This window comes from Benincasa hispida, chromosome 4 (genome assembly GCF_027475165.1).
Source record: "Benincasa hispida cultivar pf3 chromosome 4, pf3_genome.v1.1, whole genome shotgun sequence".
Classification (NCBI taxonomy): Eukaryota; Viridiplantae; Streptophyta; class Magnoliopsida; order Cucurbitales; family Cucurbitaceae; genus Benincasa; species Benincasa hispida.
Window position 1 is genome coordinate 3,449,920 of NC_143481.1, and position 22,437 is coordinate 3,472,356.

Here is a 22,437-nt window from a genome sequence, read left to right on the forward strand (position 1 = left end):
TGATACGGTATAGTTTAATTGGAGGAAATAAACATTTGAATGAGATTCAAATATATTTTCTATGAATGTGATTCATAGTTGTTAAATGTAATATAAAAATGATTTATATTAAATGCCATAAAATAGAGACAAGATAGTTTATATTGTATATGATACAATATTAACTATAGGTTATGTGTTATATTTGATATAACATGTAGTTTAATATAAATATGATATGATAAGTAAGTTATCATATTTATTTTTATTATTTTAAATAATAAATTCCTATTTTCTCTCCAACCAGCTTAGTGGGGGATTAATTGGTTTTGTGACAAAAAAGAATAAAATAAATTAGTTTCTTTTCTCCCTGGCTATTAGAGACTTACGTGAAACACTACACGATTGGAAGATTGTCTATACGATACAAATTTGCAGAATCGTTCTGTCCTTCAATCTTCTTCTTCCTCCAAACTCAAACAAACCCTACTAACCAAAATAGTCAGATCCCACCACTCATGGGTTCTCACCCTGAGAATTCCAAAGGTTCACTGTGGTTGTGTCTCCTTTTGGTTCGTGAAGTTCTTGAAGAAGGTCTTCGAGAAGTTGATGAGTTCGAGGTTTGTGACCGTTCGAGGGATTTACAAGAAGAAAAGTACTTCAAAGGTAATATTTCTTGAACCATATTCTTCTTTCAAGCATGATGTAATTTACATTGAATGCATATCTTGTAAGTTTACTGTAAATTTAGTTTTCAATAAAAATGAAATTTGGATTATCCGCTTCCGCTCAAGGAACTCAGGATCTCCTTATAAAATGAGTTCCTTCATCACAATACTCACCCTTTTAGTACACCATCATCTCTAACTGGAATCAATAATTGCTTGATATTTGCATTTTTCTTTATGAATAAGAGTCGTCTTCAATATATTATATTCCAGGAGACAAATATCATGACAACAAATGACTTGCAGCATAAGCAAATGCTCCTCTAAAGTGTGGATTTCTCGCTAAACGAAAGGGAAAACCAACCGAATAAAACATTATGGCAATTAGTGAATATAATTGGTCTCGTAACACATTATTGAATGATTTTTCAATTGCATTTGTACCACCACTACTACACTTTCTCTTCTTCTCAATGTCCAATTTACTTGAAATAGGATAATTATTGATATTAACACCACCAGTTGTCATGACTAGAGGCGGTAAGGGAACATTCTTTGGACCTTTTCTTTCTAGCCAAGCCTTTACTTCTTCTTCCAATTTTTGCATTTCACTCTAAATGATAGAAGTGACTTTTAAACAAGGTTGAATTCCTTGACCACTTATCTTAAACAAATGAGCTCTAACCCTAGTATAAGAACTCCCATTTGAAATATTATAAAGGTTGCATTGTCTATAGAAATTTCCATCCCCATCGCCTAACCCAAAGAGATTTTGAATCATCTTCAATAATGGAGGAACATGAGTTTATGGAAGGATTTAATGATTGACTTTGACTTGATAAAGATGTCATATTTGACGTTAGTTTTTAAAAACCTATAATTAAAGGAAATGAAAATTTCAAATGAGATTGAAAAAAGGAAAACAAAGAGCTTGGAGATTGATATTACCTAAGTCCTAAATACTGTTAAAAACTTAAAATTAAAGGAAATGGAGATCGAAATTTCAAAAGAGATTAGGAAAAAAAAAAAAAAAAAGAGCTTGGAGATTGAAACTGATTGGTGGAAATAAGAGCTTTGAGAGTTTGAGTTCATGCGTGACCGACGACGAACTGAGGCGTGGTCAATGACGAGCTAAGGCATGGTCGATGGCAAGCCGAGGCATTGTGAGGAAGAGGAAGACGAAGAGTTAAAGACGAGAGGGTAGACCTGAAGAAAACAGAAGGTTATCACGAAGAGGAGAGGCTATCGCTGAAGCTGTGAAGCGTGAAGGCTGAAGGTCGAAGGATTGATTTTAATTTTTAGGTTTTTCGTTTTGTTTTTAATTTATTATAATATTATAATTATATTAATAAAATTAAGTGGACTATTTATCTATGGGCTATTGGGCTTAAAATTTAGTCCAAAATATATATTTTTTAGCTTGTCGTATCCCCTTTACGTATCTTCAAGGAAATTATAAAAAAAAAATTCAAATACTTCATTTCACATATCTACCACATATCTAAACGTGTCAATATCATATACAAATTTTATGTCGATTCTCCGTCCTTTTTTAAATATATTTGCTTCATAGGAATGTCTCTATTTGCTATATTTATATAAGAGATGCGCTCAATAAAGATTTAAAAAAAAAAAAAAAACAGAGAGAGACTGTTTTTTTAAGTAATTTAAAAATTGTCCATATTTTTTCCGATTATTTTTGCAAGAGTAGTTGAGCACTTGCTGCAGAGTCTCGCTGTCACACACCTCCCACTGGCCCCGGACAGATCCAATCACGGTGGTTGGACGGTCTTGATTTCATCCTCTTCCTTCCTCTGTTTTTTTTCCTTCTTAAATAAACATAGTTGGATTTTCATTTTGAAACACAATTTTACTCATTTATTGAATACTTTCTATAAATTTTAATTTCACCGACTCAAATTCTAAAATTAGATAAATGGTTAAATGATCTTTATTGAGGCCTTATACATTTGTGTCACCATTTTTTTTTTTTTTTTTAATTTCAAATAACGCATGGCGTAGGATTTTTAATTTTGATTTTTTTTTTAATCATTGTTCAATTCAATATGGTTCGATTATCATAAAATTTATATCTTTTATCTCAAAGTTAAAGGTCTGAATCCCCATCCAATATATTATAAAATTATAATAATAATTAATGATCATTCATTTAAAGTTAAATACTTAGATCCATTATCACATCTGTCTTAAATGTTCAAATTACACTTATTTTGTTAAAGGGTCAAAATCAATAAACAAATGATAAGATTATTATTGTTTAAATAAATTTCTATTGTTTTTAAAATTATGTAACTAGTTATAAACACTCTTGTGATGGAAATGCAGATAAAAATTGAAATGAAATATTTGTGTGTAATTAGTTAGGTTAAAGTCTAATTGTTTAAGTGTCGAGCATGATCAAGAATTAAGTTGGAAAAATTTGATAGTACTTAAAATGTGTTTAAGAAAACAAATACCACGCAATTATAGAACTGACTTTGAATTTTAATTTATTTTATTGATTCTTTCTGTTCATCTTTTTTATTTTTTATTTGGGTTCAACATTTATAATTGAGTTTAATTATATCATTTTACTCTTGCTTCCCTTAATTTATTGCAAAGGTCCAATATTTTCATATTGGGAATTTTGGAGTATAATTCAAAATTCTTCTTGAATTTTGTGTGCTTTATAAATTAATTGATTGATGCATGGAAAATTACTCTTAGCTTGGATGAGGTGTTAAATTAACTCCTTATTTGGGTTGAAGGTTTTATGGTCAATTTAATGAAATTTAAATTTTATAGTTATTTAGCTAAAATAGTCACTATTAGGTGTGCACATCAAAACTAACAAATATTAAATAATCAAATCAAAATTTGGCTTTTATATAATAACAAAATGAAAATATGAAAGCCTCCATTCAGAAAACAAAATGTATCACCACTTATGTAAAAATATAATTTTAGTTGTACTCGATCAATTTTAATGTTTTAAAAATTTTACGAAGACCCTTAATCACATGTACTTATGTATTTATTAATCTCATAGATCAAAAGATCTAGTCGTAAAAAATAAACATAATTGAGTTGTTAAAAATGAAGATACTTCTACCTTATAAAATATTGACAAAATGGTAGATGAATATTCTTATAAAAAAATTTATAAAAACAAAAAATTCAAATAAATTATTTAAATTAGTAAATAAATATTTTATGTTTTTTAAATATATTAAAATATTCCGATTAATGACATTTTGTGTTATTTTCTTTAAAGAAATTTTGTTGTTTATTTTGAATATTTCATGAATTTTCTTACGAAATATAGAAATGTCTTATTCAAGTAATCGAATTCACAAGAAAATGTGAAAATATTGATTTGTGCATGAAAATTTAATAATTATGTAATATTATTTTAAAGAAAGAAATGGTTAGAATTGCAAAAACAAAAGTTTATTTTGTTTCCCTCCCAAAAAAAATGGGGAAAGAGGGAAATCAGGACCGTGAAATAAAGATCAGACGGTGAGTTAAAGAAACGATGGGTCCACGTCCATTGAAAGTATCCCGCCATTCGTTATTACCATCTTAGCCCTCAAATTTCGGGGTTTCTCTGTCTTATAATTGGCCACACTCACCTTCATCTTCTTCGCGTCGATCCATTTTCATCAATAACACGAAGAACAACAATAAGAAGCCTTCCTCTCTTCCATTTCTTTACAAGACACCATGAGAGAGATTCTTCATGTTCAAGGTGGCCAATGTGGCAACCAAATCGGATCCAAGTTCTGGGAAGTCATCTGCGATGAGCACGGTATCGACGCCACCGGTAAATACAACGGCGATCCTTCCTCCGATCTTCAATTGGAGAGGATCAATGTCTATTACAATGAGGCTTCTGGCGGTAGATACGTTCCCAGGGCCGTTCTCATGGATCTTGAGCCCGGTACCATGGATAGTATCAGATCCGGTCCCTACGGTCAGATCTTTCGCCCTGATAATTTCGTTTTTGGTCAGTCCGGTGCCGGAAATAATTGGGCCAAAGGTCATTACACCGAAGGAGCTGAGTTGATCGATTCTGTTCTTGATGTCGTTCGTAAGGAGGCTGAGAATTGTGATTGCTTGCAAGGTATTACGTTCTCTACTCTCTTCTTCGATTGTACATTCTCACTATCATGCTTTCTGAATCGTATTTTTTACATCGTGATTATACCGCTTTATCAATTGATTCAATTCGTTTGTTTCGATTGAACCTATTAGTACTTGCATTCTCATTATACTGTTTCCGTGAATTGAAAGAATCTGTTCCTTTCGAATGAATTATTCTCGAATCGTATTTTAGGCATAGAAAATAATGCTTCGTGTTCGTTAAATTTCCTCAACATTTCTCATTTCACTATTCTCTGGTTTATCCAACGCATCTAGAACTTTTCGGATCTCTTATCGAAAATTTGCTTCAAAGTTGAAATCGCCGTTGCAGTTGAGGAAACAAAAAAGAGCAAAATATCTCCATTGATGTAAGGGATGGGAGACGATAAGTTTGAGCAATAACTGTTCTGATTTCCTTACAACTATTATTAGTAAATATGAAGGGAAAGTGATGGTTGGTATAAGCTTTCTCAGATCCATGACCGTTTACACATTAAACTTGCTTATTGAATGTTATCTAAATTTCCGACAAGTTTATTTGCTCTACCTTGAAAACCATGATGATTTTCTTTTCTTCTTTTACACAATCGAAAATTTAAGTTTAGGGAATTATGTATAGTGATCGTCAGCAGAATCCTGATCTTGATTTGCTAACTGCTAAATCTTCTCGCCATTTCCTGCATCTGCACTCTAATTGGTGAGACAGAGTGTCAATTTTTGTCCATACCTAAAAGTGTATATATATATTTATTAAGAGAGAGAGAGAGAGATCCTCTGCCAGTATTGGTATTACAATTTACAACTGGCTTTTAACATTAATCAACAACACACATAATTGCTTGTGTTAAATAATCAAACTGTTCTTGAATTACTGTTCTTTTATGATTCTGATTTTTTTTTTACTGGATTTTATGATGTCTGATTTGTGAAGGGGGACAATGCTAAGTGGTGAGTGGATCCCACATTTGTCTCATGCATTCAATCCACTGGATATATTTTATTCCACCTATTTCAACTTAAAATAAAAGGAAGCCAACTTTTATGGTAAAAAAAATCTTCTTTCTATATATTTTTAAATTTTTTTTCCCACCTGCATGATTGAGATTGTACAACTAGATTATTGTCGTATTCTCTAGCTACCGTACCGACACTACCTTTTCTTAGCAAAATGACTAGAGCGGTTCATGAATAGTGACCACTCAAAGGTAAATTCTTATGAGAGCATAACTTGCAGTAAAGTTTAAAGATGACTTTTATGGATTAAGATCTGATCTGCTGTAATAGTGTATATATTACTCACTAGAGAAAATTTGATAATTCACTTGTGACTTCCTAATGTTTATGTAGATGAATCCATTTTGGGGAATATCTAAGAATTAAAGAAAAGGTTAACCCATTTATGTTTGCCTTCTGTTTTATTGAAATTTGTGAAGTGATATCACGAGGTAAACTTATCCATCCAAGTGTTACTTTTCTGTAAATGATTGATTGAGCACTGTATTTCTTTTTCCATTTCTCTCTGTTCGTAGCTTAACCCAAGTGGGGGTTTTTAAAATAGTCTATTGACTATTGAAGGAAAGCAACCTTTTTCCAAACTTTTAAATTGGTCAACTTCTCTTGTCCCTTGTTTGTGGGGCAGGTTTTCAGGTTTGTCACTCCCTTGGAGGAGGCACTGGTTCTGGTATGGGAACCCTTTTGATATCGAAGATTAGAGAGGAATATCCGGACAGGATGATGCTCACATTCTCGGTTTTCCCTTCTCCCAAGGTCTCAGACACGGTTGTGGAACCATATAATGCCACTCTTTCAGTTCACCAACTGGTTGAGAATGCAGATGAATGCATGGTTCTTGATAATGAAGCTCTTTATGACATTTGCTTCAGGACCTTAAAGCTCAGCACTCCTAGCTGTACACCCCTCTTTCTCTCTATCTCTCTCATTTTTATGCTAATTTATATCGGGATTAACAAATATTTCTTAAATTAAATATTTATATCACTATTTCCTCTCAAAATACTTGGTTTTATTTGATTTTAAAATGATTAACATCACTTTTGTTGTATTTAATATCATTTCAAAACACACCTTCAAACATGTTTGGGAGTAAATTGTAAAACAGTTACAATCACTTTTGTCATTTTCAAAATAACTTTTAAACATGTTTTTAATCATTCTTCAAAATTAATTTTTTATGATATTAGAATTGTATTTAAAAATGTGAAATTAAAATATGAAATTAACTTTGAGTAATTAAAGACATGTTAAGGAGTGATTTTGAATATGATGACAAAAGTGAACCTTTCAAAATCATTCCTAACATGCATTTAATACTCATAATCAATTCAATGTTTAATTTTCCACTTTTTAAAGTTGATTTTGAATGATTAATTTAGGGGATGTTTGGGACAAAGATTTTCATCAAAATATAATAACCACCACCTCTTATTACCGTAAAAACTATTTATAATATTTACTATTTACTACAGTTTTTACTATTTTACATTCATATGTCATAACCCAACTGTAATAAACTAGTACTATAATAACTAACTCATTGCTCCAAACGTTCATTTAATGATTTGTTTTAGGGATCTGTAAAATCATCCATCTTAATAAAATTCCTTAAACATTCCAATAGCATGTTTTATAACAAAAATCTAGTCAAGATTTTTTCGAGTAAACTTAATAATGACCGATGATTTTAACAATTTCAACATCATTCTCAAACGTGCTATTGGAATGTTGAAGAGGATTATGCAGTCAAGTTTACGCTATTTTATGAAAAATTGGAAAAGTGCTTAACTTTTCACTTTTGGGGATTTTGTTTTGAGAAGCAACATTTAACTCACTATCTCTTCGACATGTACAGTTGGTGACCTGAACCATTTGATCTCTGCAACCATGAGTGGAGTAACATGTTGCTTAAGATTCCCAGGTCAATTAAACTCAGACTTGAGAAAATTGGCAGTGAATCTAATTCCATTTCCCCGTCTTCACTTCTTTATGGTTGGATTCGCACCTCTGACCTCCCGTGGCTCCCAGCAATACATCTCCCTCACCGTCCCAGAACTAACCCAACAAATGTGGGATGCCAAGAACATGATGTGTGCTGCCGACCCTCGTCACGGCCGTTACCTGACCGCCTCCGCCATGTTCAGAGGAAGAATGAGCACCAAAGAAGTAGACGAACAGATGATCAATGTACAAAACAAAAACTCATCCTACTTCGTGGAATGGATCCCCAACAACGTGAAATCAAGTGTTTGTGACATTCCTCCAAAGGGCTTGAAAATGGCTTCCACATTCGTCGGAAACTCGACCTCCATTCAAGAGATGTTCAGAAGAGTGAGTGAGCAATTCACAGCCATGTTTAGGCGCAAAGCTTTTCTGCATTGGTACACAGGTGAAGGAATGGACGAAATGGAGTTTACAGAAGCAGAAAGTAATATGAATGATTTGGTGGCTGAGTATCAACAATATCAAGATGCCACCGTTGATGATGATGCTGATTTTGAGGATCGTGAAGATGAGTATGTCGATCAGTAAATTCGTTCACTCTCTCTGCCAGTGCTTTCATGAATTATTTCTTGGTTTGATTTCTCAGATTTTTCTACAAAATATGCAGCGTGATTTGATTGTTATTTCATTTTCTATTTTGATTCTCAACTTGAATTCCTTGCTTTATTTCCTTGGATTTCTTGCTTGTTTTTCCCTTTTTCTTTCTTCTTTGTTGGGTATTATTAGTAGTTGTTTGTTCTTTCTATTAAATAAAATAATGTCAATGTGCAGTCTATATTTTTACTGTGAATTTGAATGGGTAGTCCCAAATATCCTTATGATTATTATTATTTTTTTAAAGTTATTAATTGCATCTCTAGCATAACTTACTTATTTCGATCCAATAATTTGTCGTATGTTAAATTCTTCTCATTTTTTATTTTATATATATATATATATTTATTTATTTATTTATTTATTTGTGTGTGATGAGAATAAGACCAATAAAAATAGGTGTATTTTAGATTGTACCTAAATAATAGTGCAAATTTTATAATGAAAGAAAAAAAGGAATTTTCAAAAATAGAAAAATAAGGAAAACTATATACACAAAATACTAAAATTTTAATCTTCTTTTATAGAGATTGATAGATGTTGATAGAAATCTATTAGTGATAGAAACCGATAGAATTTCATTAGTATTTTTTTTTTTGCTATTTCTGTGAATAGTTTCACATTTCTTTTATCTGTGAAAATTTTCCAAGAAAAGATACGATCAAATATGTGTCTTTCTTTAATTTTATTTTAGAATTTAAAACATGTTTTGGTTTTAATTTTTGAAAAAAAAAAAAATCAAAGTTACTATGAAAATTTGTAAAATTAAAAAATTTGAGTGCAACCTAAACATCCATCTATAATGCAACACTTGCAACATCTAATTAAAAATTGTTGCGTGAAAATTTATTTTTTAAAAAGAAAAATATTTAAGAGCATGGAACTTATTGCCCTTTGTGAAATGTATGATGTAATATATATATTGATTACCATCAACTGGATGATCTGAATAAGTCGGTCAACCCAACCCAATTCGTGTGATTTGGGTTGGGTTATCAACATGATTAGGATGGTTGATAGGTTTACTTAAATTACTCAAACAAACTCGAACTTATCATTAATTTTAATAAGTATGTTCTTTTTACTTATTGTATAATTATTTTTGCATATGTTTATATTTATTTTATTTTATTTCACGATTTTCTTTTGTTAATTTATTCTCCAACAATTCTTAGAAAATAATCTTTTAACACTTTTCAAAAAAAAATATAATATAAATTGAAATCGAGATTATAATCTTAATTCAATATATGAAAATAATTAAAACAAAATTTTACATATTGAAATTTTACTTATTTTTAAAACAAGTTTTAAATAAAGATCCGATTAACCCGAACAAACTCAACCTAAATGTTTCAGGATTAGGTTGAGTTGGATTCATTATTTAATAAAAATTATTTTGGTTGAAAAAATTTGCCATCGAAACAATTGAGTTAGGTTTAAAAGTACTTTTAACTCAATCCACGAACACCCTAAAGCGTCGAGCAGGTTTAATCACTTAGACAGAAAATCAAGATATTGAACTCATCACCAAAATGGACCCTTTTTTATTTATTTATTTATAACGTGATAAGTATTTAAGGCTTCCTCGTTCCCATCTCTGTTCCCTATTTTAGTCTTCATTTCTGAAATTTTTTTCTATATATATAATTGTTTAGCAAATTTTTAAACTTGTTCTTGACGATATAAATTTTTTAGAATTTTCTATATTAAATGATAATTCCAATATATTTTTATTCTAATAAAACACTATAAAATTTTCAAATAAAAATAATACTATTTTACGTGTAAATGTATATTTTTAAAATTAAAATTTAAATATTAAAACAACATCGTCATCTTGCATTCAACTTAAATATTACAACATATAAAGTCTTAAAAGTAAGAAAATTTTAAATATTCAAACATTTATAGCGTAGAAATGCATTTAAATATAGAAAAATTAGAATGAGTATTAGGAAAAAAAACTAATTGGTATATATATATCAAGGCGGAGAGTTGAGGTAGAGTATTAATATACACTAGTATACATTTGATACACTACTAGTATGCATTTAATACAGTTGATACACTGTTGATACGCACTTGATACATTATTGATAGACACTTGATACACTTCATATACTCTTGATGTATTTGATATACTCTTAATAAACGATTGAAAATGACTAGTTATTTAAGTGTTTTAAAAATCATAAAAATGTTTTTTTTTTTGAAAAACACTTTTTCCTCATTTTGTCATATCTACAATTTTTCATTTGTTGAATACACGCTCTTAATTATATATTTTAGATTTACCGTTCATTGCAAATTTCAAAAAACTAATTGGTTATGTATATCCAGCAAAGAGTCGAAATGGAGTTTTTTTGGACAGGTACGAGAAATGAACACTATGCCAATTGAGCTACGCTCTTGTTGGTGAGCACAAGACTAATTTTCAATTTCTTTTGTACACATATTGAGTCTTTCCCTTTACTAGCTAAAAATGGCACTCGACCATTAAGTTTGGCACAACTATTTTCCCGAGCCAAGATGGACTAACATTATGAGATTGTGTCCTATTTAGGAAGCATAGATATTCTTAATTATACCGCGAATTAGTCTCACATACATATATATGATACAGATACGTCTAGATACATAGTAGATATTGATTTGAAATAATTTTTTTTTTTTAAAAAAATAGATATGAATATCCCATTCTAAATACTACGTTGGGTTATTTTTTTTTAAATTTAAGCCCGAGCACTTAAAAAACCCAATTGATGCGTTATTTTATGCGATGAAATAATGGTAAGGATTGCGTTGATGGAAAATGCGTTATGCAAACAAATTTTCTCAGCAGGACCCAAGTATAAACCCTACTGAGTTTCCTGGTAAGACTAGGGTCCAACTCAAGGACTAAGGAAAACAATATGCGGTAGTAATTTTTAGATCACTTTGTGGTAACAATAAATCAAGAGTTGGTTGGTTTGTTGTTTATAAAAAGTATGCGGCGGATTTGAGAAAAGAGTAATTATGCGACAGATACACTGAGTATGCGGAGGAATGGGTTGAGAAGGTCTTTAGCTAGAATTTCCCGAGAATGCATTCAAGCTATGCGATCATGCTACACTCATGCGACCGCAACTCATTTTCTAATGCGAATGCGATGACTCCTAATTTTAGGATGCATGCGACGAATGTGAAAATGTCTATAGAGCTTATTCCTAAGTCTCTACTTCTTGCCTATGCGATGATGCAAGATGCACACAAGGACAAGGTGACTGCATACAATCATAACCTATCTTTAGGGTGCATGTGATGCGTTAATAGCAAACAGAAATTATTCCTAAGCTTCTATCTCTTGATTATGCATTTCTAATTTGACTCTCTCGAGCCTAGATTCTAACTTGACTTTTCAACCTAGATTCTATCCTTAGACTACCCTCCCGAGTATCTCTAATGGACGAATGACGCATACATAATACAAGATAATCGTATAGAATGAACATCCCAGGTTATGCTAGCTAAGTGCTTCTAAACCCATTCGACAGATTTAGCTACTCATGCGTAATGTGCAGAGAGTGTACAAAGAGTACAAAATGACAATGGAAATAAGGTTAGAGAGCCTGGAAGCAATTCCTTGCTTCCCAAGGCTTTTACACTGTTATCTCTATTCTGCTCAAAAGATGTTCTTGCTTCCACAAGAGTTGACCCTCTCTCTGATCTCGACGCTCCCGACAATCTTCCAAGTTCACCAGAACGATCTCTCGGTATAATCTCCCTTTGCTCGCTTTCGCCTTCTAAGTAAAAGAAAACTATGAACAAAGCTACTTCTATCTAAGGGGAAAATTATCTAACTGAGCGAACTCCTTCACTGAAGGTGGCCTTTAGTATTTATAGAGTTTCGGGGTGAAAGGCTTCTTCTCTTTTATGATTGCATTGATGGGATGACATTAATTCTCAGTCTGATGTGCTGAATATTTTTCATCAAAAAGTTGAGTGCACTTGCTACAGTAGGTCATTAACGGCTTGTCAACTTAATTCGGTATCCACCGTCATCACCTTTCTATCCCATCATGATTTTTATGCTTTTCACCCAGATGCGCCCACCATGATGTGCCGGCTCTATGTGGCAACCTTCTTGAGCATATATTCGCGAGCGCAAATGATCGCATAGCCTTGTGTCAATGCAATCTTTTAATGCACTCAGACGTCAATTTTTTTTTATCGCATTTCCGCCTTACGTCAACGCATTTTTTGCACAAAAATTCATAAGTTAGCTATTTTAATGCGATGGACACATACGATTGCCATGTTGTGAACGTAATGGTTTTGGACGCAATCTTGTATATTTTTATCATCGCAATCCTGCATTATTTTATAACTTTACACTGTAATAACGTGCATTTCTGCCCGTTATCACACCCCCAAATTTAAACAATGCTTGTCCTCAAGTATAAGCTAAAGATTTCCTTTAGAAAGTTGACCGCCTTCTCTTTCCTAGATTTCTCAAGGATGCCTTATTCAAATCCTATACACCAAATTTTCTTTAATTCTTATCCAGGTCTCTTCTTAAAATATTTCTAAAATTTAGGGACCGCAAGTTTAATTTTCAAAAAGACTTCACTAGATTATAGGGCATCGCATGATTTATTCCATTAAAAAAAAAATTCACTAGGGTATTTTCAAATGATTTTTTTTATCCTTGCATATTTTAGACATTTTTTTTTCTATAACCTTGCGCTGATCCAAGTGCCTAGCCTTCGTTTTGGTTTGCCCTCACGTGTGTCATGCGGATATCCAACTACGAGCAAGACGCTCTTTCTCAGTCTAAACTCATACCCATTTGGCAGCGGAGTTGCGATCATTTTATTTATGCGTTGATCACAATTCCTACCTTCGTTTTGGCTTGCCCCACATGTGTCATGCGGACATCCAACTACGAATAGGATCTGATCGCAACGTAATAATAATAATTTTTTTTGTAAGGCTAAAAATAGCAAGATCGAAAAATGAATACCGCACCCCCAAATTTAAAATGCGACAATGTCCTCATTGCTAAAAGATTGAAAGAAGTCATGCGATGCTCTTAGGAAGTTTTGTAAAAAGTCAGTTTGAAAGAAAGTTATCAGACCACTAACTTTTAGAAATATTTCATGAGGTAACTGTCCTAAAATTAAGTTGACTTTAACATATGTGAAAAAAAATAGAGGCATGCGTTTCATCATTGAAATCATAATTGGCAAAGAGAAATCATGCGGTGACTTACTAAATTAATCAATGTTAAATGATTGCGCCAACCAAAGAGAATGCGGTGATAAAATTTTCAAAATTAAAATGTGATGCGATAGTGCAAAATTTGGAATAAAGTCAAGGAAAGATACAACCCCAAAATTTGCGCTGTCATCCGTATTATTTGTGGGCACATCCTGCTTTGCCGCGATATGCTTTCTTTTGATTGTGGTGACGAAATAAAGTAGTTGCGTATTCATGTAGCGCCTCCACAATCGTTCACCTCGATCGTTGCAAGAAAAAAAATATTGAGAGGGTCAAATAATAATAAAACAAAGTTAACAAAACCTTTTTTATATATATATAAAGATGAAGACAGATAAACGATAATTGAAATAGCATCAGAGTAGAGAGAGTTCATGAATCATAAGTAAGAAAAGGATATTCCAAAAGACTTGCGCCCTAGATAATTTTCTGTCGCATGCAAGCGCAGGGGTCACTCGATTTTCCTTCATTCCGGATTTTTCAGGTCTACAAAGGTCTTTTCTCGATGAAAATTACCCCCACAATATGCCTTGACTCTTTGCCCGTTAACCTTGAATGTACGGGTCCCTTCCTCATTAATCAGCTCACCACACCGTGCGGGAATATTTCTTTAATTATAAAGGGTCCAGACTTTAATTTGTCGGGAAAGAACCGTGGCCGCGAATTGAAAAGTAAGACATTTTGTCCGACGTGGAGAATTTTCCCGCATAGCCGGTTGTCATGCAAATGTTTTGCTCGTTCTTTGTAAATTTTGACATTTTCATAAGCTTGCGTTCTCCACTCACCAAGCTCGGAGTTTTCTTGCTTCCTCTGCTGCTTTAAGTCGAAGTTAAGCTTCTTCACCGCCCACAACGCTTTGTACTTCAGCTCAAGTGATAAATGACATTCTTTACCAAACATCAACGCATACGGAGACATGCCTATAGGTATCTTATAGGTGGTTCTGTATGCCCACAGCGCATCGTCCAGCTTGGTTGCCCAGTCTTTTCGCGAAGGCTTTACCACCTTCTCCAATATCAGCTTAATTTCCCGGTTGGACACTTCAGCCTGACCATTCATCTGTGGATGGTATGCGGTGACCACTTTGTGGAGGATATTATATTTGACCAGCAAGTTGTTGACTATGTAATTGACAAAGTAGGAACTTTCATCACTTATTATGGCACGTGAAGTGCCAAAACTAGTGAAAATATTTTTCTTCAGGAATTTGGAGACTACCGCTGCATCGCTTGCAGTGCATGCTACCGCTTTTACTCACTTGGAAACATAGTCGATAGCTAACAGAATATACTTGTGACCATTCGATGGTGGGAATGGTCCCATGAAATCAATGCCCCAGACGTCGAACAATTCTAGTTCTAAAATGATGTTCATGGGCATCGCATGCTTCCATGAAATATTACCTGTGCGTTGGCACCCGTCACACTTCATCGCATAGTCTCTTGCATCCTTGAATAGTGTTGGCCAATAATACCCACTTTGTAATACTTTCACTGTTGTGCCCTAGCCTCCAAAGAGCCTGCCATATGGTGAATCATGACATTGTGATAATATGCGTTGGTGAGCAGCATCCGGTACACACAGTTGCAGAATCTGATCTGACCCCCTCTTATACAGATTTGGCTCATCCGGAAAATATGATATGCATTCATGCCTAAGTTGCCTCTTTTGGTGGTCGGTATAATCTTCGGGTAATTGCTCACAAACCAGATAATTTACCACGTCTATGAACCATGACAATTCTTCAATCTGAAATAGCTGCTCATCTGGGAACGTTGTGCTCATTTCTGACTGATTGCGGTTAAGTTTTGGATTTTCTAATATGGATAAATGATCCGCAACTTGGTTCTTCGTCCCTTTGCGATCAATTATTTCCATATCGAATTCCTGAAGGAGGAGAACCCATCTAATCAACCTCGGCTTCGTATCCTTCTTTGTCATCAAATATTTTATCGCCGAGTGGTCAGTGTGGATGAGTACTTTTGTTCCCAGCAAATATGCTCTGAATTTCTCCAACACAAATATTACCACAAGCAATTCTTTTTCTGTGGTGGTGTAGTTGGTTTGAGCAAGATTCAAAGTCTTACTCGCATATGCTATGGAATGTAGTATTATTTTTTCTCTTCTGCTCCAGCACTGCTCCCATCGCAACTCGCGTCGCACATTAATTCAAAGGGTAGTGTCCAATCTGGTGCGATCAACACAGGCGCGGTCGTTAATGTGTTCTTCAAGATCATGAATGTGTTGAGGCATTTTTCATTGAAGTCAAACTTTCTATCTGCCTCCATCAATTCATTTTGGCTTGCCCCTATGTGTGTCATGCGGATATCCAACTACGAGTAGGATCCGATCGCAACGTAATAATAATTTTTTTTAAAAAAAATAGATATGAATATCCCCTTCTAGATACTACATTGGGTCATTTCTTTTTTCATATTTAAGCCCGAGCACTTAAAAAACCCAATGCACAAACTATTTTATTTAAAAGTCCACTTAAATTTAGCCATCCAAAACAAAATAGAAAATGGTAAAAGAAAAAACCCTAATGTTAATTAAATCTTCATTCTTCTTTTCTCCTTCTTCATCCTCAACTTCATTATTTAATTTTCATATTCTATTGCCTCCTTGTTGTGTGCTCTAGTTGCTCAACCACCACTCCACACTACTGAATTTTTTTTCTTACCATCTCTTCTTAAATATACTTTAATCTAACTCAAAATGATTTTTATAATAATAAATTGTTTATTATCATAAAAAAAATATATAATTAACGTATCTTCAATATATCAGCATCTTAGTTTCTTAGAAATTAGTGTATCATCATCATATCCTAGCGCAAGGCCATGTACGGGCCAGAGGGCACGTGTCTCTGCTCAATTTATTCGTTTTTTGTATTTGTAATATAAATTGTAAATATTGAAATAGGCATTGGCTTGTTGGTGTGGGGTTCTGCTTGTTTCGAAAGACATTTGGGTTTGAGTCCTACAACTTACAAACATTTTATATGACTTTTACCTAGATTTTTTCATCTTTAATGAGTTTTTAAAACCCAACTCATACAAATTCTAATAAAGAAAAGTAGGTCAAAAAATGTATTACAATATAATGTGCCTTTTTTTAATAAATAAATAATCAAACATTTTTTTTTTATCGGCATCGGAGGCAGTTTCAAAAATTTCTTTTTCTTTTCAAAATTCACTTTTCAATCTCAACTCTAAAAAACATTCTATTAAAAAAGTATCGTTTATTTTTTGTACATAATTTTTATATTCACGTTATACTCTATATATTTTGGTTTGTTTTCATGTTATTTTTACATTCACATTATTCGTATAGATTTTTAAAATTAATTTTAGTGTTCAAATTAGAGGATTATCTGTTGTCACTCGTTTGGATATACTACAACGGGTCTTATTATAATGTTCTTTTTAATAGATGATGTACTTGAGACCACTATGCAAGGTGGATCAAATTCAAAACAAAAATATGAAGCAAACATTCTAATAAGTTCGATCCTATCTTTTAACTTGTTTTCATATACATTTTATGAAAATTATGTTGGGAATCACAAATGGCTTGTCCCAAGCATTACAAAAAAAGATCAAGGTATTGTGAATGCAATGAATTTAGTCAAAATTTGTAAAGAAAGACGACAGAAAACAAGAGCAACTGATTGGGATTTTTTTTTCAAGTATGATTTCTTATTTCCGTCATTGTCATGATTGTTCGCATGAGGTTTCCGGAGAAACTTAATTCGTGGAATTTGAATTTTTGTATTTGTATTACTTTTAGTGTATCAGATACAACCTCTAATATAATAATTCTTTGAAGCTTTCGAAATAAACTTTAATCTTTAAGCTTGTTGATCTTCTTGGATGATCGACCTTTGGACTTGTTTGATCTTCTTAGATGATCGGTCTTGGGCTTGTTGATTCTCTTGGATGATCGGTCTTTGGGCTTGTTGATCTTCTTGGATGATCGACCTTTGGACTTGTTGATCTTCTTAGACGATCGACTTTTGGGCTTGTTGATCTTCTTAAACTATCTGTCTTTGGGCTTGTTGATCTCTTGGATGATGATTAGTGCTCGCATGAGGCTTCTAGAGAAACTTGTTTCGTGAAGTTGAACTTGAGTTGGAGATTTGATGCGATGTGGTTCGATCTCTAGTACTTGATCCTCTGTTTCTCTCTTAGCCGAATGTGTGTGCTTGGTTTGAGGAAGCGAAACACGTGATGTTCATGATGTTTTTGGAGTTTAAGTCTTGGAAGAATGCTTGTATCTTCGAAGGACTTCAGTCTTCAGGTGTGGTCAGATTCAGGAGTCTTCGGGTGTGGGCCGCTTTAGAATTTAGGGAGTTTTTTGGTTATTGAGAGACTTCTAAGTGTAGAATTTCTGACCCCCACAAATGAAGAAAACCTCTCTATTTATAGAGTTCTCAGGTGAATTTCATGGGCTTAAGGCTTGGTTGGTCATGGACCTGGCCCCTGGGCCAAACTAATTGGATTTGACATTTGAGTCAAATTAAACCTATTTTTTAGGACATTTGAGTCAAATTAAGCCTATTTTTGGGCTCAATTGGACTTTTAACCCAAATAATAATATCAAATTGGATCAAATTAATTTTATATGATTCAATGATCATAATAATATCACGTATGGTCATCGAAATTTGTCTTCAACTTCAATTTGGAATATATGTCACCTCCTATTTGGTCTCAAATTTGATGATTTGAAATTTCATCAATTTAGTGAATGATGTGGTAGTTTGTGATTGGTCCAACATTTCTCGTTCAACAATGATATTGAAGTCCTTAAAATGGATGACCTATTCCTAATTCGATGACGAAAAAGGAGAAAATCTCAACCAATTACAAATTTACATCATATCATGTTGCAGTTTTCTATGCCATCACTGATATGCAATTCAAGAGTTGAATAATCATTTTATTGGGCCAAATACTGAATTGCTTCTCTGTTTGACATGTTTAAATCTGAGTAATTCATTTGTTTCTATTGATAGAAAAAAGCTTAGTCAACTTGCTCAATTTTACTCAAGAGGCTTTTCAGCTATTGAACTCTCTATGCTTGAAGATTGACTTCAAAATTATATTATTGATATGCATTCAAAATATTGAGTTTGTTGAGCTAAAGATCATATGTGATCTTGCAGTAAAAGTGGTCATGACGAATAAAGACAAGATCTATTCATTAGTTTACAGATTACTCACCTTGGCGTTGATTTTACCTGTTGTCAGAACTACTTTAGAGAGAACATTTTTTGCTATGCATATTGTGAGGACTTGATAATGTAATTGAGCGGGAGATCAATGGATGAATTCGTCTTATAGCCCATATTGAAATTGATTTATTTGATAAATTAGATACTGAAGTTATCATAGGTCGATTTCAATACATGAAAACTCGTAGAAGGCAATTTAATGTATTAAATTAGTTAATTTATGAAGTTATGAATATTTTTTGTACAATCATTTATAGGTCAATCATTTATAAGTATTCTTTTGTTAGGCTTGTACATATAGTGCCCCCTATATAAAATTCTTGGCTCTGCCACTGTTCTAACGTATTCGAATCATGTAACTGTATATATGTTTGTGCCTTTTAGTGTATTGTATTCATTTAATTTTTAGATAATCTCATAATCATGATAGTTTTTTTAGATTATTAGGTTATGTTTAGTAATCATTTGATTTTTTGTTTAAATTTTTTAAAATTATGTTTACAAATACTCATTCCATCTCTAAATTTCTGGTTTTCTTATCTACTTTTTATCCATGTTCTAAGAAAATCAAGCAAATTTTGAAAATTAGACCCCGTTTGGTAACTATTTAGTTTTTTTTTTTTTTTGTTGACAATTAAGCCTATAGTCACGGCCTCCACCTCCAAATTTCTTCATTTGTTATTACTTTTTTACCAATCGTTCAAAAACAAGTTAAAACTTAAAAACTAAAAAAAAGTAGCTTTTAAAAATACGTTTTTGTTTTGGAATTTGACTAAGAATTCAACATTGTACTTAAAGAAATATGCAAATTATAAGAAGTAATGAGAAAATAGGCTTAATTTTAAAAAAATGAAATGATTACCAAACGAGGCCTAAAAAAAATATTTTTCGAAAACTTGTTTTTGTTTTTTGAAGATGCAAAACGTGATAAGAAAAGGTAAGAAAATTGTTTAATTTTTTACAACAAAAAAACAAAAAAAACGAAATGGTTACCAAACGAAGCATTTATTTTTTAGTTGCGTTTCTTTAAACATAGTTTCAAAATAAATAAAAGATAAACCTTCAAAGATAGAATAAAAAATAATTTAACAGTTTTGAAGCCAGAATAATAACTTAAATTCAATTATCTTTATTAGTATAAAGATTACACGATCTAATCACGTGAGCCAGAGGAGGAACTTATGGTCTCAGCTGATTAATGTGTGTGTATCGTGGTAGCTTCCTGGAGTTGTTTTGGGGGATTTTAATGCTATTCATAGTAGTTTGGAGGATTTGGGTGGTTGCCTTAGCTTGAGGGAGATGGAGAAGTTTGATGGGACATTACTGGAGGCGGATCTGGTTGAGTTGGGTGTGACAGGTAACTGGTTTACTTGGACTAGTAAAATTCAGGGGAATGGTATCTTGCATCGATTGGATCGATGCTTGTCTAATGAGGCGTGGAATATAGCTTTTCCGTATTCGGAGGTTAGGGTTGGTCAGTAGGGGCAATCTGATCATAGCCCTCTTCTAGATTCTACATAGAAGACGAGGAGTAGGCCGCCTCCCACTTTTTATTTTTTTTTTATTTTTTTTTCTCATTAGGTGGAGGCTGAGGGTTTTATTGATACTATTAGGTCAGTGTGAAGAAGGTCTGAGGATGTGTCTCCTATGGTTAGCTTTGTGTGAAATTTGAAGGCAGTGAAGAGAGTTTTACGTGCTTCGTTTGGGAGGCGTATCTCTGTGTTAGCTGATGAGGTGAGGGCGGTTATATAGGTTATGGAGGTTGCTCAGGCGAAGGTAGAAAGGGATCCTGCTTTAGAGTTGGTGTGTGCAGAGGCAGCTCGAGCCACTGAGGTGTTCTGGTCAGTGGCGAGATTGGAGGAGGCGTCGCTCCGACAGAAGGCCAGGGTAAGGTAGCTGGAGTTAGGTGATATGAACATATCTTTCTTTCATCGTTGTGTTCGTTCTCGTTGCAGCTGCAGTGGTTTATTTACGGTTGTGGATGCTGGGGGGGACTCGCCAGATGGTGCATGACAAGGTGACAGGGGTGGCAGTATAATTCTTTCAGGGTTGTTTAGGGTCTCAGCCAGTGGGATATAGGAATCTTACTGCCCAAATTGGGGATATTGTTCAATTCAGCTGGTCCGAGGAGGGGGTGGAGGCACTTGGTCACCTAGTGAATTATGATGAGATTAAGAAGACTTTATTCTCGATGAAGTCTGGGAAGGCTCCTGGCCCTGATGGGTTTTCGGTTGATTTTTATAGAGCTACTTGGAATATGGTTGAGGATGATTTCTGTGATGTTGTACTGAATTTTTTTTTAGTCTTATTACCTGCCTGGTGGAGTTAATTCTACTGCTATTACTCTTATCCCAAAGAGGCGGGGAGCTGAACGTATGGAAGAGTTTCGTCCTATTTTTTGTTGCAATGTTGTGTATAAGTGTATCTCGAGGATCTTAGTTGAGAGATTGTGGTTGTGGTTACCTGTTTTCATCAGTGGTAACTAGTTTGCGTTTGTTCCAGGTAGGTCGATTTTTGAAAACATATTATTGTGTCAGGAGCTTGTGGGGGGCTATAAGGAGGACAAAGGAAGCCGTGTTGTGTGTCGAAGGTAGACCTTTAAAAGGCATATGATTCGGTCAATTGGGATTTTCTGTTTAGTGTGTTGTTGGCTATAGGTATGCCCCTTCAGTTTGTTAGTTGGGTGAGGGCATGTGTTACTTCGACTATGTTCTCTGTGATGGTTAATGGTTCCCTTGAGGGATTTTTTCCTTGTAAAAAAGGGTTAAGGCAAGGAGATCCGTTTTCTCCTTTTTTGTTTGTGATGGTGATGGAGGTCTTGTCTAGGTTGTTGAATAATCCTCCTATGTAGTTTAGGTTCCATGACCGGTGTGAGCGTGTAGGCCTGGCTCATTTGGTTTTTGCAGACGATTTAATGATTTTTTGTGCAGCTGAGAGAGATTCTTTGGAGTTTGTGAGGCAGGTCCTGCTAAATTTTACAGGGCTATCTAGGTTAGTTGGTAATGTTAGAAAAAGTTCCATATTTATTGCAGGTGCGGAGTCTGGGGAGGCGGAGGTACTAGCTGCGTTTATGGGTTTCTCTCTTGGTTTGTTGCCTGTTAGGTACCTGGGTTTATCTTTATTGGCGGGTCGGTTGAGGGCTGGAAATTGTGCACCTTTGATTTAGAGGATTATAACTCGTATTAGAAGCTGGACAGCTCAGTCCCTCTCCTTTGCTGGGAGGTTGCAGCTTGTTAGGTCTATTTTACAATCATTTAAGGTGTTTTGGTTAGCATCTTCGTGTTGCTTGCATGTGTAACTCATGAGGTCGATCGTCTGTTACGTACTTATTTATGGAAAGGTAGTGCGGTGAGTCGGGGTGGAGCATGGATGGCGTGGGATGGGATGTGCTTGCCGTTGAGCGAGGTGGGGTTGGGTGTGAAACATGTGGCCTCTTGGAACTAGACTGCTATTATGAAGCTGCTCTGGCTTTTCTTAATTAAATCGGGTTCATTATGGGTGGCGTGGGTGAAGGCTTATGTTTTGCGTAGACGG

The 22,437-nt window shown here is 33.8% G+C and overlaps 1 protein-coding gene across 1 annotated transcript; it reads left to right on the forward strand.

Moving 5' to 3' along the window:
* Positions 1–4,178: 4,178 nt before the first annotated feature.
* Positions 4,179–8,598, forward strand: LOC120075653 (tubulin beta-1 chain-like). Its single transcript, XM_039029242.2, has 3 exons — positions 4,179–4,770; positions 6,430–6,699; positions 7,660–8,598. The coding sequence occupies exons 1-3, from the start codon at positions 4,371–4,373 to the stop codon at positions 8,334–8,336; spliced, it is 1,347 nt and encodes a 448-aa protein (XP_038885170.1). The 5' UTR covers positions 4,179–4,370; the 3' UTR covers positions 8,337–8,598.
* Positions 8,599–22,437: the final 13,839 nt, after the last annotated feature.